The sequence below is a fragment of the Pipistrellus hanaki genome (assembly GCF_964339955.1).
Source record: "Pipistrellus hanaki genome assembly, chromosome: 1".
Taxonomy (NCBI): Eukaryota; Metazoa; Chordata; class Mammalia; order Chiroptera; family Vespertilionidae; genus Pipistrellus; species Pipistrellus hanaki.
Genome location: NC_140503.1, coordinates 121,001,660 through 121,016,372, shown reverse-complemented (window position 1 = coordinate 121,016,372; position 14,713 = coordinate 121,001,660). Strand labels below are relative to the sequence as shown.

Here is a 14,713-nt window from a genome sequence, read left to right as displayed (position 1 = left end):
CACCTCCTGTGATGTCACACTGGTAACCTGCAGCCAATCGTGCTAGGCGTATTTACACCCAGAAAATAGGCAAGTGTTACAAATCAGAGATCCTTTTTTAAAAGAAATAAGAGCTAGATTATGAGCAAACCACTATTTCTCAGAATATTCAATGATGTCTCAAGAAACTACTTTTTGATGATACCTCTAAGTGAAATGAAATCATCTAAGAACACATATCTTAGAGATGAAAGAGTTTCAAATACACTTTATATTGCTTTAAACCTTCAGATATGCATCATTATCGTAATATCTCAGATTTTTAACTCCTGGAGAACTAGTGATACAATTATATTCATATCTGTCCTTCCAATCTAAATTCAGGGCAACTCACAGATTCTCAACAAACACTGACTCAATGAAAAACTGGCTTACTCAAGTTTACAGACACACCAAGTATTGAGAACTCTTCTGCATCTAGTTGCAATAACATTTCTGCTTGTACCTGTCAGCCCTAACCCCTAGACCCCTTTTAACTTCCTTCTCCTTCTCTTTGGACTCTGTTCCTTTCTGTGTCATTCTCTGGTTCCCTTCTGCTGTCATGACCCTTGACAATAAATCCAGTTCATACAATTATAAAATGGCAGAGCTAGAAGAGACTAAGAGATGTCTATTTAATTTCCTCAACGACAAAACATTTTTTAAAAATGTTAAATGATTTTCTTAAAATTATAAGAATGTTTAGTGGCACAGTCATGATTTAGACTCATGCCTTCAAAAGTTTAGTCTAGTTGTCATCTTTGTAGCACTCAAAATAGTCATAGAATCTGTTGGATGATTCACTAATATCTTCTTTTTCTCTCTAAACAGGGGTTTGAGAAGAAGCCTAGAAGGAGAATACATTGATGGTAGTAAAGTGAGGTACCATATGAATTCAGTTGGCAATAACTTTTCTTTATTCATCTATCCATTTAACATGTTTTTTGTGTATTCACAGCATACTTATTGAATATCTACTATAAAACAGGAATACTTCTGGGCTTGTGGAATTCATAATTGAAGATAATATAAATGATGATGATAATGATGATGATGAAAACAAACAAACATCTCAACCTCTAAATAATTTGCATTCAAGAGAATACAACTGTCCTGGAAATGTTCCAGAGTTACCCTTGCTGTTCAAGTTCAGGGATGTGAAAAGAGAAGGACAATCTCTACTCAAGAATGAAGTTGTCCTTTAATAGTGATAATATAAATAAGGAGAATCTGTGGCTGCCTACCCCCTTGAATTTCTAATGAATGTTATACTTTATTTTGTTTGTCACTTTGCTAGTTGTTATCATTTTATATTTACCATGTTAAGATTAAATCTAAAAAAGGTGCCCTACAATAATATTTATTTTCTTTGGAATTTGCGTTCCTCCCTGAAAATTTATTTTCTTTAGATTAAACACATAAGAGCAAATTTGTTATTTACTGTGTATTAGGTAAAAGAGCATCAGACTCAGCACTTTTCCACTAGGAATGTTCTCAGTGTAAAGTGAGATGTCTTATATTGCTTAAGAGTTATTGTTAGGTTTTTCCAAATGATTATTTAATTGCCTGAAATAGTTCATGAGATTATTTTAGACAAAACACATTTTATAAATCTTGACAATAATCATTTCATAGATAAGGAAAATCAGGTCAGATGTGCGGTAAGTTGTTGGAGACCGGGTGTAAGCTAACACGATCCTTGCACACAAAGGGACTAGCAAGGCTAGTCCCCTAACCACACAGTTTTCCCAGACTTGTTTTGATGGTGATTATCAGTAGAATGAGAGCAACTTTTGTAGAATGAGAGCAACCTTTCAAGGCTTACCAAGAAGTCTGTAACTATTTACTGAGATTTGCTGTACTGAGAATCTGCCTGATTTGTTGTACCAAGAATTTGTCCTTCTGCTTTGTCTCTCTCTTAGAAATTAAGAGGAACAAATAATACATTCATCTTGACAGACCTCCTATTCAGTGTTTTGTGTATAAAAAGCATTACGCAGTTAAAGTTGCTGCAGTCTCTAGATGACCTGTAGTCCTCCTGATCCTGCTTTCCTGTCTTTCTTTTCTCAGTTCCCACCTCAGGCCGGTTCAACCATCAGGCTGGCCCTGGCAGTAAGGGGTTTGTTTAAGGAAGGTTTGGACCTACTTCTGGATGGCAAAGTAGAACTCAATGTTGCCACTTGTGTTAGTTTCCTAGGGCTGCTATAACAAAGTACCACAAACTGGGTGCTTAAATTAGCAGAATTTTATTCTCTCACAGTTCTGCAGGCCAGAATCTGAATTCAAGGTGTTGGCCCAGTTGTGCTCTCTCTGTTGGCTCTCTGTTGGCTCTCTACGAGAACCCAGCCCATTCCTTCCTCTTTGCTTCCTGTTTTTCTGGTAATTCTTATCATTCCTAGACTCATAGAAGTATCAGTTCAATCTCTGCCTCTTTCACCACATGGTATTCCCCTCTCGAGGGTCCCTGTTTCCCTGTCCCTTCTCCTCTACTTATAGGGATGCCAGTCATATTGTATTAAGGCCAACCCTGTTCCAATAGAATCTCATCTTAACTTACATATTAATCATATTTGCAAAGACCTTATTTCCAAATAAGGTCACATTCCAAGGTTGCAGGAAGGACATGGATTCTGATGCCACACTATTCAACCCAGGACACCAGTAAACTCTGGTGCTGAGATCATCTGCTTCCTACCTATCACTTTCCCCCCCCTCCAATTGTGTGTACTGATATCTGCTTATTTATTAGACTCATACCAAATTATGTAGAAATATATCATATCTTTAAGCATCCTAAAATTTCTCTGCCATTGTTGTTTCAAATACTTTAAAACACCTTATATATCCTATCTGCTTTGCAAAATGTTTCTTCATCTTGGAAAAAATGTGATCCTCTTTGTTTCAAATTATAGGAGAAAATAGCACACATCTCCTATCCTTGGACACTCACATGGCTAAAGAAAACAGACTGTGAAAACAAATACATTTCTCTGCTGACTCAGAATTGCTGGAGATGTTTTATTGCATGGAGAATGCCTCTATTTAGAAAATGTCCTGGGAAACGGAAAGTAATTAAAGGGAGAGTGGAGAAGTAATAATGCAGAAAGCAAAGATTCTTCGGGGTGGTGGAGGGGCTACTGTTACAGGACAACCTTCTAAATGGAAAGAAAACCACATGTAACTTGTGGTGACAAATGCTGTCTATTCCTTTATTAATGGGAGAGTATATATTTTTGGAGTGGAAACAGGAGGGTAGATAAAACTTCAAAAAAACTAATATGATGTTGAAAGGAGGTTGAGGGCTATTTTTAATCTCAGGATGTTAACTGGGACACGAGAAAAAGCTGGTATGCTAAATGTAATAATCTGGATGTCATATTATAAGATCTGAAAAAAAATAAGTTAATTTAGCTACTTAGTTCATTTGAATGTAGATGGAATCTAAGGAAAGATGGAAAAAGCAAGCAGTTTTGAAAGTATAGATGGTTTCACCTTCTCTGAGGGCTGAATGAAGCACACACATAAGTGAATAAAGGGGAAAAATTTATTTAAACTTCTTTCTCTTCCTTTGCTTAATAAACATTCATAGTAACAGATCCTATACTACTGGAATTTTTGTGTCCTTTTACAACAATATTTTACAGGAAAGCTGTGTGCCTTTTTTGCATTCTTATTCAACATAAGAGAAAATTTGTGTAAGCATATTATAAAAACTTGATCAGTTTGAATTTTTTTTAATGAAAATAATGCTTCCTTTATCCAGCATTTTAGGAAATGAAGTTTTTATGAAAATAATGCTTCCTTTATCCAGCATTACTAGGAAATGAAGTTTTCCTGGCTAAGTACAAACATATAAAGATCATTTATTTTTAATCTTCACCTGAGGACATGCTTTTATTGATTTTAGAAAGAGAGGAAGGAAGAGAGAGGGAGAGAAAAACATTGATGAGAGAGTGAAACATCACTACATGGATCAGTGTCTCCCGCATGCTCCCTGATCCAGGGTAGAACCTGCAACACTGACTGGGAATTGAACTGCCACCTTTAGCTGGCAGAGAGGAAGTTCTAACAAACTGAGTCACACTGGCCAGTGGTAAAGAGTGTTTTTATCCAAGCTTACTGAGGCATATGTGTGTATGTATTTTTCCTTCTTAAAAGCCTTTAAAAATTATGTATGAGGAGCATGACATCAGGGTGATGTTTGAATAGATGGTCCCTGGCTCTCATACCCCACCGCCTCCCCATGGACAAACTGTCTTTGCTGGAGATTTAAGAATCAGGTAGGAGGTTATGACCCTCCATGTGGAGCCCAAGACCAGGAGAGCCACTTTGAGAATGCAGGCCCATACCTTGGTGGTGGGATCATAGAATCCAGTCCTGGATACAGACTAAAAGTAGCCCTGTCCCCCAATGGATACAGTACAGCCCTGCTTAGCTGACATTTTGCACCAGTTCCATCTTCCAAGGGATCTGGGAGGATCCATCCCTGTCTGTGCCCTTAGTCATAGGCCACTGGCCTTGGACTCAACTGTGGATCCTGAAGCAGTTCTGCGACCTGGCTCAATCCTAGACCACCCTTCTACAGTAGTCTAGAGTCATTCCTGCCCATGCAGGGAACAGCAACACTTGTTTGTGCCCCTGGGAAGCAAGACTGTCAGCATTAGTCCTGGCTGTGGACCCTGAAGCTATCCTGTGACTCAGTTCCAACCCTGCTCTGCTGTGGTCCAGGGGCAATCGTGCTCACACAGAATCTGGCAGGAGACATGCCCATCTGTGCCCCTGGTAATAGATCAACTGACCTAAACCTAACTATGGTTCCAGAGACAGACTTGTGACCTGTCTTAAGTCATGTTATACCATGGTGAGAAGGAAGACCTGCCACCCAAGGACCTGGGAGAGCCATACCCACCAGCTCACCCAGTAGCAGACCTGTTGCTCTTGGACAAGATAGCGGATCTATAAGCAGCCCTGGGACCCAGCTAGAGCTCTGCTCTATGATAGTCATAGAGGCCTCCTGCATGCCCAGGGATAGGGTGGGAGCCATCATGTGTATGTCTCCGGTCACAGGTCTGCCATATGCAAGCTTGATCACAGACCCAGAAGAGATCCCATGATCTGGCTCCAGTTTTGCTGGACTGTAGCCCTGGCAGCAGTCTCATCCACTTGGGGGTCCAACAGGAGCTGTGCACTCCCATATCCCTGGCAACTTTGTTCCCATCTGTGGACTAGTAGCAGTCATGTGATTCATCTTAAGCCCCACTAAATTGTGTTCTAAATGCCCTAGGTCTTGTGAAAGAGACAAGCTCCTGTTGGTCTTAAGAAGCTCAAAATTAGTGGGGAATTCTGTGTGTGTGTGTGTGTGTGTGTGTGTGTGTGTGTGTGTAACAAGAGCCAAAAGTGAAATAAAAGAAACTGAAGATATGGAATAAAGGACAGAGAAGACTTTTATGGGAGAAGCTGAGAACAAAAATGATCAAGAAGATAGATTTACTCTTGGAAAAATGTTTTTTGTTTTTTGTTTTGTTTTTTTTTCTGAGACAAATGGTGACCAAAAAAATTGGTTGTAGATATAGGTATATTTGGAGATGAAAAGATAAAATTAAAGGTATTTGTTATAAAATGGCTCTATATTCAACTAGTAACCTGGTGCATGAGATTTGTGCAGTTGGGGTGGGTCTCTCAGCCTGGCCTGTGCCCTATTGCAGTCTGGAAGCCCTTGGGGGATGTCCAACTGATGGCTTAGACCCTCTCCCCATCAGTCAGACATCCTTAGCACTGCTGCAGAGGCAGGAAAGACTTCCGCTACCACTGTTGAGCTTGTCGGCTGTGAGCCTGGCTTCTGGCTAAGCGGCGCTCCCCCTGCAAGAATGCATTGGCCACCAGGATGCAGCTCCTGCATTGAGCATTGCCCCCTGGTGGTCAGTGCATGTCATAGTGACCAGTCATTCTGCAGTTTGATCGAATTGCATATTAGCCTTTTATTATATAGGATTCAAAGGATATAAAAACATTGACAGAATGAAGAAAGTCCAAGGGAGAATTGCTGTAGAAAAACAGTGCCAGGAATGGGAAACACATGTATCTGGGATCCTTGAAGGCCCAGCTAAGGGACCAAAATTTCTAGTTGTCCCAGTGAGCATAAGCATCAGCAATTTGGAAAATACAAATGGTCATAGCAATTCAATTTTAAAGATTGATAAAGTCATTGTGACCAAACATGAGCTGGATACTTGTATCTATTCTACAGGGATGGCCTGATCAACACTTGCAATGTGCTCATCAGAGTTCCTGGCACATAATTAGGACCCATATTTATATTAAAATGAAAGAATCCTATATAATAAAAGGGTAATATACTTTTGACCAAATGGCAGAATGTTGCTATGACATGCACTGACCACCAGGGGGCAGACACTCAATGCAGGAGCTGCCTCCAGCCCATAGCCTCAATTGCTGATTGTAGGCCCCAATCGCACCTCTCAGTCCCTTCCCTGGCAGGCAGGCTCTGATCCATGATGGGGAAAGGGGAACCAGGGGTGGGTAGCCGTGGATGTCAGGTTAAGGTCCCCACCCCACTGATGGCCCCACACACATCAGGGGAAGGGGTCAGTGAGCAGGCAAGAATGGCCAACCTCTTGATCTCTCCCCCAGACCAGTAGGCTCTGATCACTGGACAGTGAATGGGGAACCAGGGGTGGGTGGCAGTGGGGGGCAGAGCCAGCTTCAAGCAGCAAGAGAAGATGGCCCTGATCACAGGCCAAGCTTAGGGACTGTACCCATGCACAAATTGTATGTGCCGGGCCTCTAGTAGGACATTATAGAATTCAAGGTACAGACTTAGAATGGAATTGTGGTGTCTGATAATTACATCTGGGATTACTAGAAAGAATGTAGAAAGAGTGTGTTTTATAAAAAGCACATAAAGCATTGCGAATCTAGAATTTTTTTCGTATTATTTACTATAGGCCTGGTGCATGAAAATTCATGCACTGGAGGGGTGTCTCTCAGCCTGGCCTGCCCCCTCTCACAGTGCAGGAGCCCTCAGGGACAGAAGGTGACCCAGCGATTAGGGGAAGGTGACACCCCTATCACACCTCTGCTGCTGCTGCTGCTGCTGCCAGCAGCACAAGCCTTGGCCGTCCTTGGTTACCTGAGCCTGGGCGGCCCTGGGCAGCTGGGCAGCTGACATCTAAGGCTTGCCTACACTTCAGGCCAGCCCTAGGCAGCTGGGGGATGAGAGGACTGGGGGACTCAGGAGGCAGGAACATGGAGTGGCAAGACCCACCTGGGGGCAGACCCAACACTTCCACATGCCTGTAGCCCTGGCCGGGCTGAGGGGACTGTGCACTGCCATCTTGTGGTTGTGGACGCTGCCATCTTTGAGGGTATGACAGTCAATTAGCATATTACCTCCTTATTGGCTGTGGGCACTGCCATCATTCTGAGGTTATAATGGTCAATTTGCATATTCCCTCTTTATTAAATAGTATGTTGAAAAACAGATTTAGGAGGAGTAATTAAGAAGAAGAGAACATAAGAATTAGATGAAAATTTCAACCTGGATTTTCAGAGCATGTTATAAGGTCCAGAAAGTAATTATGAGAGATTTGGTTAATGAGGAAGAATATTTATGAAGGTGACTAGCATTGAAGGTCAGTGTGTGATATAAGCTCAATCACCGGGAAGTTAAGATTGTCTAGAATTTAGGATCCAAAGAAAAATCATAAAAAAGATAAAAACCCCAATGTGTGACTAGAAGAATAAAATTTTGGAAGAGGCATCAAGTAGGAAAAAGATAATGACCCTATTGTCAAGCATTAAAATTTTAAAGACTAAATTTAAAAGAGAATAAGTTGCCACTTAAGAAAAACATCGTAAGTAGGAGAAGGTCAGATTTCAGTTAAAGAGATTTTTTGTTTTTTGTTTTGTTTTTAAGAGTCAGTGACAGGACTTTTGTTTTCTTTATGCAATAGAATAAGAATTCTAGATTGTAGAGAAGAAACAGGAAAATGGAAAAAGCCTATGGAAAGGCAAAAGTTGACATGAATGGAAAAGACAATCTGAGATATGATAGGTGACCAGAGAGATCTTTACCTTATGCAGTTACTGCAAACCTACATGAGAAAGTAGACAATAAAGCTATATTAATGAAACCAAATTTCTGCCATGCTTTTAAAAGAACTTTAGTCAAAGTTATTTTGTTGTCCAGATGACATGAAAATTCCATAGTGAAGTGTCATGGTCAGAAAAATCTTTGCCTCCTACAATATAGACTATTCTTTCTTCAATATATAACTAGGATGGAACATGGAAAAAAATGCTATTCCTCAGAATTCCCCATTCTTCTCTTTTTAGATATTAAAAACAATGCGTGCATATCCCATTTTCTAAAGGAATCACTTACCTCCAAATACACATTCTGGGGTAAAGGAGATGTCATCAAGGGCAATAAAGATGTGTTCATCACCACTCAAATCAGCTTCAAATGCCACCTTAAATGGACTGTTACTGGAGAGATGTACATATCCATATACCCAACCGGTTCTTTTATTACCAACCACTGACCACACCAGGATATTTAGTCCAGATTCCTCAACGATATACACCTATAGGTGGGGGAAAACGGAGAAAAAGCAACGCTTTATGGTTTGGATATTAGAAATATATATTTCTACCCAAGGCAGGATAATCTTCTCAATGTGAATAGAAAACACTTTTGACTTGTTTTGGCTTGTTTCCATGGTGTTTAAGAAAGAAGGAAGCCTGGAGAGTACTCTAAACTGACTTGATGTTTTTAGTGTTTTTTTTTTGTTGTTGTTTTTGTTTTTTTTTGTTTTGTTTTTTTTTTTAATGTAGGCGCTAGTTTTAATTCTGTGTAATGTACCCTGTCAGCTGCTACAGGTTAAAATAGGATTTTAATGGGCCATGTGATAAACCCATTTCCTCAACAATGGCTTGGTGCTTCAAAGGGCAAACTTTGAAGTGGACTGCCCCCACTTGAATCCTGATTCTGCTCTTCATTGGGCACCCAACTTCTTAATGAGAGAACGTGGCCATGTGAAAGCTCACTACCTTGATTATAATATTTTCTATATGTACATTCTATGGTTATAAGGTGAGCACAGTATGTTACATTGTCTTTTGTTAATTAAATCTTTGGTTTTGTCATGTTAATTTCTGTGTATCAAATTGGACATGGTAAAAACTATAACATTTTGCCGAAGCCGGTTTGGCTCAGTGGTAGAGTGTCGGTCTGCGGACTGAAAGGTCCCAGGTTCGATTCCGGCCAGAGGCATGTACATTGGTTGCAGGCACATCCCCGATAGGGGGTGTGCAAGAGGCAGCTGGTCGATGTTTCTCTCTCATCGATGTTTCTAGCTCTCTATCTCTCTCCCTTCCTCTCTGTAAGAAAATCAATAAAATATATTTAAAAAAAAAAAAAAAAGAAAAAAAAAACTATAACATTTTTAAGCATCTAAAAAGCTGGAGGTGTTTACAACTAGAATCTCTCATTGCTAAGGAGAAATTCATGTCTAACTAAGATGTATCACTGGAAAAAAGGAAACCCTCACAGTAAGTGACTATGAGAGTTTTCAAGTAATTTCAGAAACTAATGTCAGAAAATATTTAATATTTTAACAGAAAATCTTTCTGAATTAACTAACATCAATATTCAGGATGTTTTAAAGTTCACGGGCTAATAAAGTTCAGGATTCAACAAAGAAGAAATGAAATAGAAATACAGTTAGTTTTTAAAGCAATTCTTGTGCCAAGTTTTAATAATTTTAAATAAAAAACCTGTCATTTATAGCTCTCTTTACCAAAAATTCAGTGCTTAAACAACAAAAAAATGTAAAGCTCCAAAGTTATTTTTCTAAATTTTATTTTTTACTGAATTTAATAGTTATCAGTTCCCTAGATTATTCGTAATGTACTTGAGCAATCACTTATACTATTCTTGCTTCTATAGAAAATCAAGACCCAGAGAAAACACATAGATTATAATTTTCTTGCATTGCAATAGTCTTGTTTGTACAATGACATTCCCCCTTATTAAGTAATATTACTTTCTCACTTTTTTCTTAGTGTCAAAATTTATCCTATAAAAATCTATCCAGAATATGTACTAACACAAGAAGATGATAAGACCATTCATCCTACTGTATAAGATATTATATTGATATCTAGATATACTACAAAGAATTGTCAAATATTCCAGACCTGGAAATTAAGCATGTTGTCAATGTTCACAACTATAAAAAATTTGAAGTCAAACCAAAAACTCAACTGTTAATAGACATTAAACAAAACAATAAAAATAAATCTAGGGAAGGGGGTTAAACTGAAGAAAAATAAAAAGCTTGCACAGCATGAAACCTGAAAAGTACTAATTTAACATTTTGAAAAAGCAGATATTTCTTCAGCAAAAATCACTTTTTATATTGATGTTTTAATAAATGAAATATGCTAAGTCTCAACATGAAAGGAATTTGAGTCAGTTAAATGTTTCCAGTCTCACACAAAAGAAAACATTCATCCCAAAGAGTCTTCAGCTCCAGGATTTGGTGGATACATAGTGGTCACATTTATGCAAGTTTCCCCCACATCCCTTTTTTAAAACTTAAAAGTAAAAAAACAAACAAAAAACAAAACAAATAAACAAACAAACAAAAAGAACTCTAAAAATATATGAAGTTTTCAGTTCAACTTGATAACCAGACAGCTCTACAAAATTATACTAAACTAGAGGCCTGGTGAAATTATGAATTTCGTGCATGGGTAGGTATGTCCCTCAGCCCAGCCTGCACCCTCTCCAATCTGGGACCCTTTGAGAGATGTCTGACTGCCCATTTAGGCCTGATTTCAGTAGGATGGCCCAAATGGGCAGTCGGACATCCCTCTCACAATCCAGGACTGCTGGTCCCAACGACTCGCCTGCCTGCCTTCCTGATTGCCCCCACCACTTCTGCCTGCCAGCCTGATCATACCCTAATCACTCCTCTGCCAGCCTGTTTTCCCCTAGCTGCCCTCTCCTGCAGGCCTGGTCACCCCTAACTGCCCTTCTCTGCAGGCCTGGATCCCCCCAACTGCCCTCTCTACAGGCTGAGTCAACCCGAACTTTCCTCCTCTGCTGGCCTGGTCACCCCCAACTGCCCTCCCTTGTAGGCCTGGTCCCTCCCAACTTCCCTTGCCTGCTGACCATCTTGTGGCAGCCATCTTTTGTCCACATGGGGGCAGCCATCTTTGACCACTAAGGGGCAGCAATCTTAAATGTTGGAGTGATGGTCAATCTGCATATTACTCTTTTATTAGATAGGATAGAGGCCTGATGCATGGGTGGGGGCCGGTTGGTTTGACGTGAAGTGTATCCCTGATTAGGGTGTGGGTTCCCTTGGGGCATGGGGTGGCCTGGGCGAGGGTCCTGTTGTGGTTTGCAGGCTAGCTATGCCCCCTGGTGACCCAAGTGGAGGCCCTAGTATCTGGGATTTATTTATCTTCTATAATTTAAACTTTGTAGCCTTGAGTGAATGTCTGGGGCAGCCAGGATGTGTGGAAAGCTTGGCTTCCTCCATTGCCGGGGAAACCCAATCCTGCTGTTCTCTCTGTGACCAAAGCAATTTGGGTTGGGTTAATTTGCATACTCACTCCTGATTGGCTGATGGATGTGGCTTGTGGGTATAGTGGAATGATTGTTAATTTGCATATTGCTCTTTTATTAGATAGGATTGAGTTTTTAGGTTGTTTTTTTTTTTTTTTTTAACATAAATTCTGGGTTATTTCACAAAGATTTACCATGAAATAGCTTTATTTTATAACTCTACCTGGGAAAATTAGTGCAAAAACTAATTACATGAAATATAACACAAAACTTTGTCACCCCCAAAATTCTAGCATATTATGTATTTTAGTTATTAATGTATCTATTTTATTTACACTTCATTGTATTCTCTACCTTCAGTCTTTTAAATCTTTAATCAACCCTGGATACTTTTGCCAAACTCCTTTTTCTTTCATTGTCCTTTTACTCTACTTCTCAAAATCTCACCCCCTGATTGCTTCCAACCTCCCCTTCCCACCCTGCCAACATACACACCATCATAAGCTATATCATTATGTCTCCAATAGATGCCAACCTATCTTGTCTCATTATTTCACCCTATTATAGTCCAAATGAGTTCTGGTCAACTTCATTAACTTAATTGCAATGAAACTCTTTTTGAGGAAGCAACTCCTTAGCACTTGAATAAACATCCCTTTGGATTAAAATATTCAATAACAAATATGAACAGATAATATACAATATGAGTGATAATTATTAAATTCACAAAATTATGGATATCAGAGACTAGTTATTTCAATAATACCCATGTGGCTAAATTATCCAGGTAAGAATTTAAATAACGCGATTAGTAGCTGTTGTTGAAGCTCCTCTCTTCCTTCCTGTTTTCTTAAGACAGGTAAGACAGGAAGGCCAGAAAAGTCTGAAAGTGCTTGTTCCCCTTCCCCCACCTGGAAAGCTATCAGAGGCTGGGATGGGTGTATTTTCTTTCTCCAATTTGTTAAGCTCTGGTAAACTCCAATAAATCAAGCTCTCTTTAAATAGTTTGACTTGAGGGCAGATCTGGCCAAGAAGATTAGAATGCTGGGCATATTTCAAAATGCTTTATTTCCCCCTTTTCCTACCAAATGGTTGTAGTGACTTTTCTCTGTTTTTCAATGTGAGAACCTTATAAGGCTGTTGTTAGAGGTCAAACTCACAAAAGTATGGTATTCTTTCCAAATGTTTAACTTTCAAACTTGTCCAGAGTGGGCCTCCAGCAATTCATTAATTATAGCTCAGGTTTTCTTACCCCAATACTGGGTAAGAAGCCCAGGCCCAGGCCTTGGCTTAGCAGCTGTGTCTGGGCTTCAGATCCAGCTCTGTCCTGGGAACCAGGGGGATAAAGAAGGATGGCAGAGGCCTCAGTGCATATAGGGTGCCCTGTCCTCACTTTCTCCTGTCCTTCACAGGACTTTGGCAGGTGGGTTGGGGGATGGTTGGTCTAGAGTGGGGGGAACAAAGGGTCGAGGCTCTTAGAGGCTCCCTGGATGGTGTGGGGCCAGTTGCAGCACTGAGGGGAATCTGGTCCAGCAACGGGCACAGGGGTGGGGCACATCTCAACAGGGCCCCTGCTTTCAGGAACTCCCCCCACCTCCCCCCCACCCCCGGCCACCACTCCCCTGCCTGCCACACCAATATGGTAGAATTTATTCAATTCCAAGTATGATTGTAGCTATATGAATTTCTGGGAAAGATAAAACTATACATTAAGCAAGAAAGATTAGTGATTGCAAGGGATATAGAGGTGGTAGGGAGGAATGAATAGGTGGAGCACAGGTGGATATTTTAGGGCAGCAATGCTATTCTATATAATAATCTGGAAGTGTCATACCTTTGTGAAAACCCATGGAATGTACAACAGAAAGGGTGAACCCAAAGGGTGAACCCATAGATTTTAATGAATAATAAAGCATTAACAATGGCTCATCAATTGCAACAAATGTGCCACAATAATGCATGATATTATAATAATGGAAACTTAGGGTAGGAGATTCAAGGGAGTATATGGAAATTGAATGCTGCTGAGTTTTTCCTGTCAATCTGTAGCAGCTAATGAGAAAGCCTATTAATTAAAAAGGAAGCAAAAATACACAAGTACAGAGCTGGTATGGAATTTTCCTTATTTGCTTTGATTCACTCAATTGCCTAATTAGTGGGAAAATCACAAATGTCTCATCCATTTTAACGTCAGTTAAAACAATTATTCAAATGGTCACTTGGTTCTCTAATTACATTTACTCACTTTTCCCTCCCTTCCCTCTTTCCATCACACTTTCTAATTTCAGATATTTTAAAAAGTCTGGTGGTACATCATCTCTAATTTTACTAATTCAACTGCTTTCCCAAGCTCCCTCTCCTGAGACCTTGCCACTTTGCCTGATCAGAGGCAAGGATGATCAAATACCAGGTACATTATGGTATCAAAGGAAGTACTAAAGAACTCAATTCCTAATAACAATTTTTCTAGAACCGGGCCCCCGAGAAAAGTTAATGAGAAGATCCTTACAATGCTACAAAGCTTTCTTCAAGATTTCTCTCCCCTGCCCCTTTTCTCTGTTTTGTACCTCTCTCCCTCCTTGTGTCTATCCACAAGGCCCCCTTGCTACTCCTCCTAAACACCAGGGACACTAGACTTGAAGCTTTGCGCTATTTCTTGTCGCTGTCTGCAGTGTTCTTCCACCTGCAGCTCGTGGTTGCATGGCTTACTCCCTCACCTCCTTCAAGTGTTTGCTCAAAATTTACATTTTTACTGTGGCCCCCTCTGACTGTGGTTTTGAAAATGAGCCCATACCCAGCTCCACAAACCTATTATTCTGCTTTACTGTGTTATACAGTTTTTAAGAATAATTTTATTGAATTTATTGGGGGGATATTGGTTAATAAAATAATATTGTTTCAAATGTACAATTCTATAAGACAGCATCTGTATGTTGTATTGTGTTTTCACTACTCAAAGTCAAGACTCCTTCTGCCATCATTTATACCTCCCTTACCCTCTTCTACCTCCCCACACCCCACTTTCCCTCTGGCAGTCACTATGCTGCTGATTGCGTTTATGAGTTTTTTTGCTTTTATTTTTTTTTTCCTTAATCC

General features: G+C 40.0%; 1 protein-coding gene across 1 annotated transcript in view; it reads right to left on the bottom strand.

Moving 5' to 3' along the window:
* The window catches only part of MALRD1 (MAM and LDL receptor class A domain containing 1), a gene marked incomplete at its 5' end in the record, with an annotated part of 553,418 nt that overhangs the window by 128,063 nt on the left and 410,642 nt on the right, over nt 1-14,713 (bottom strand). Inside the window, one exon of the mRNA XM_084867858.1 lies at nt 8,423-8,624. Coding sequence (XP_084723984.1) covers nt 8,423-8,624 — 202 coding nt within the window. The remainder of the gene's footprint in view (nt 1-8,422; nt 8,625-14,713) is intronic.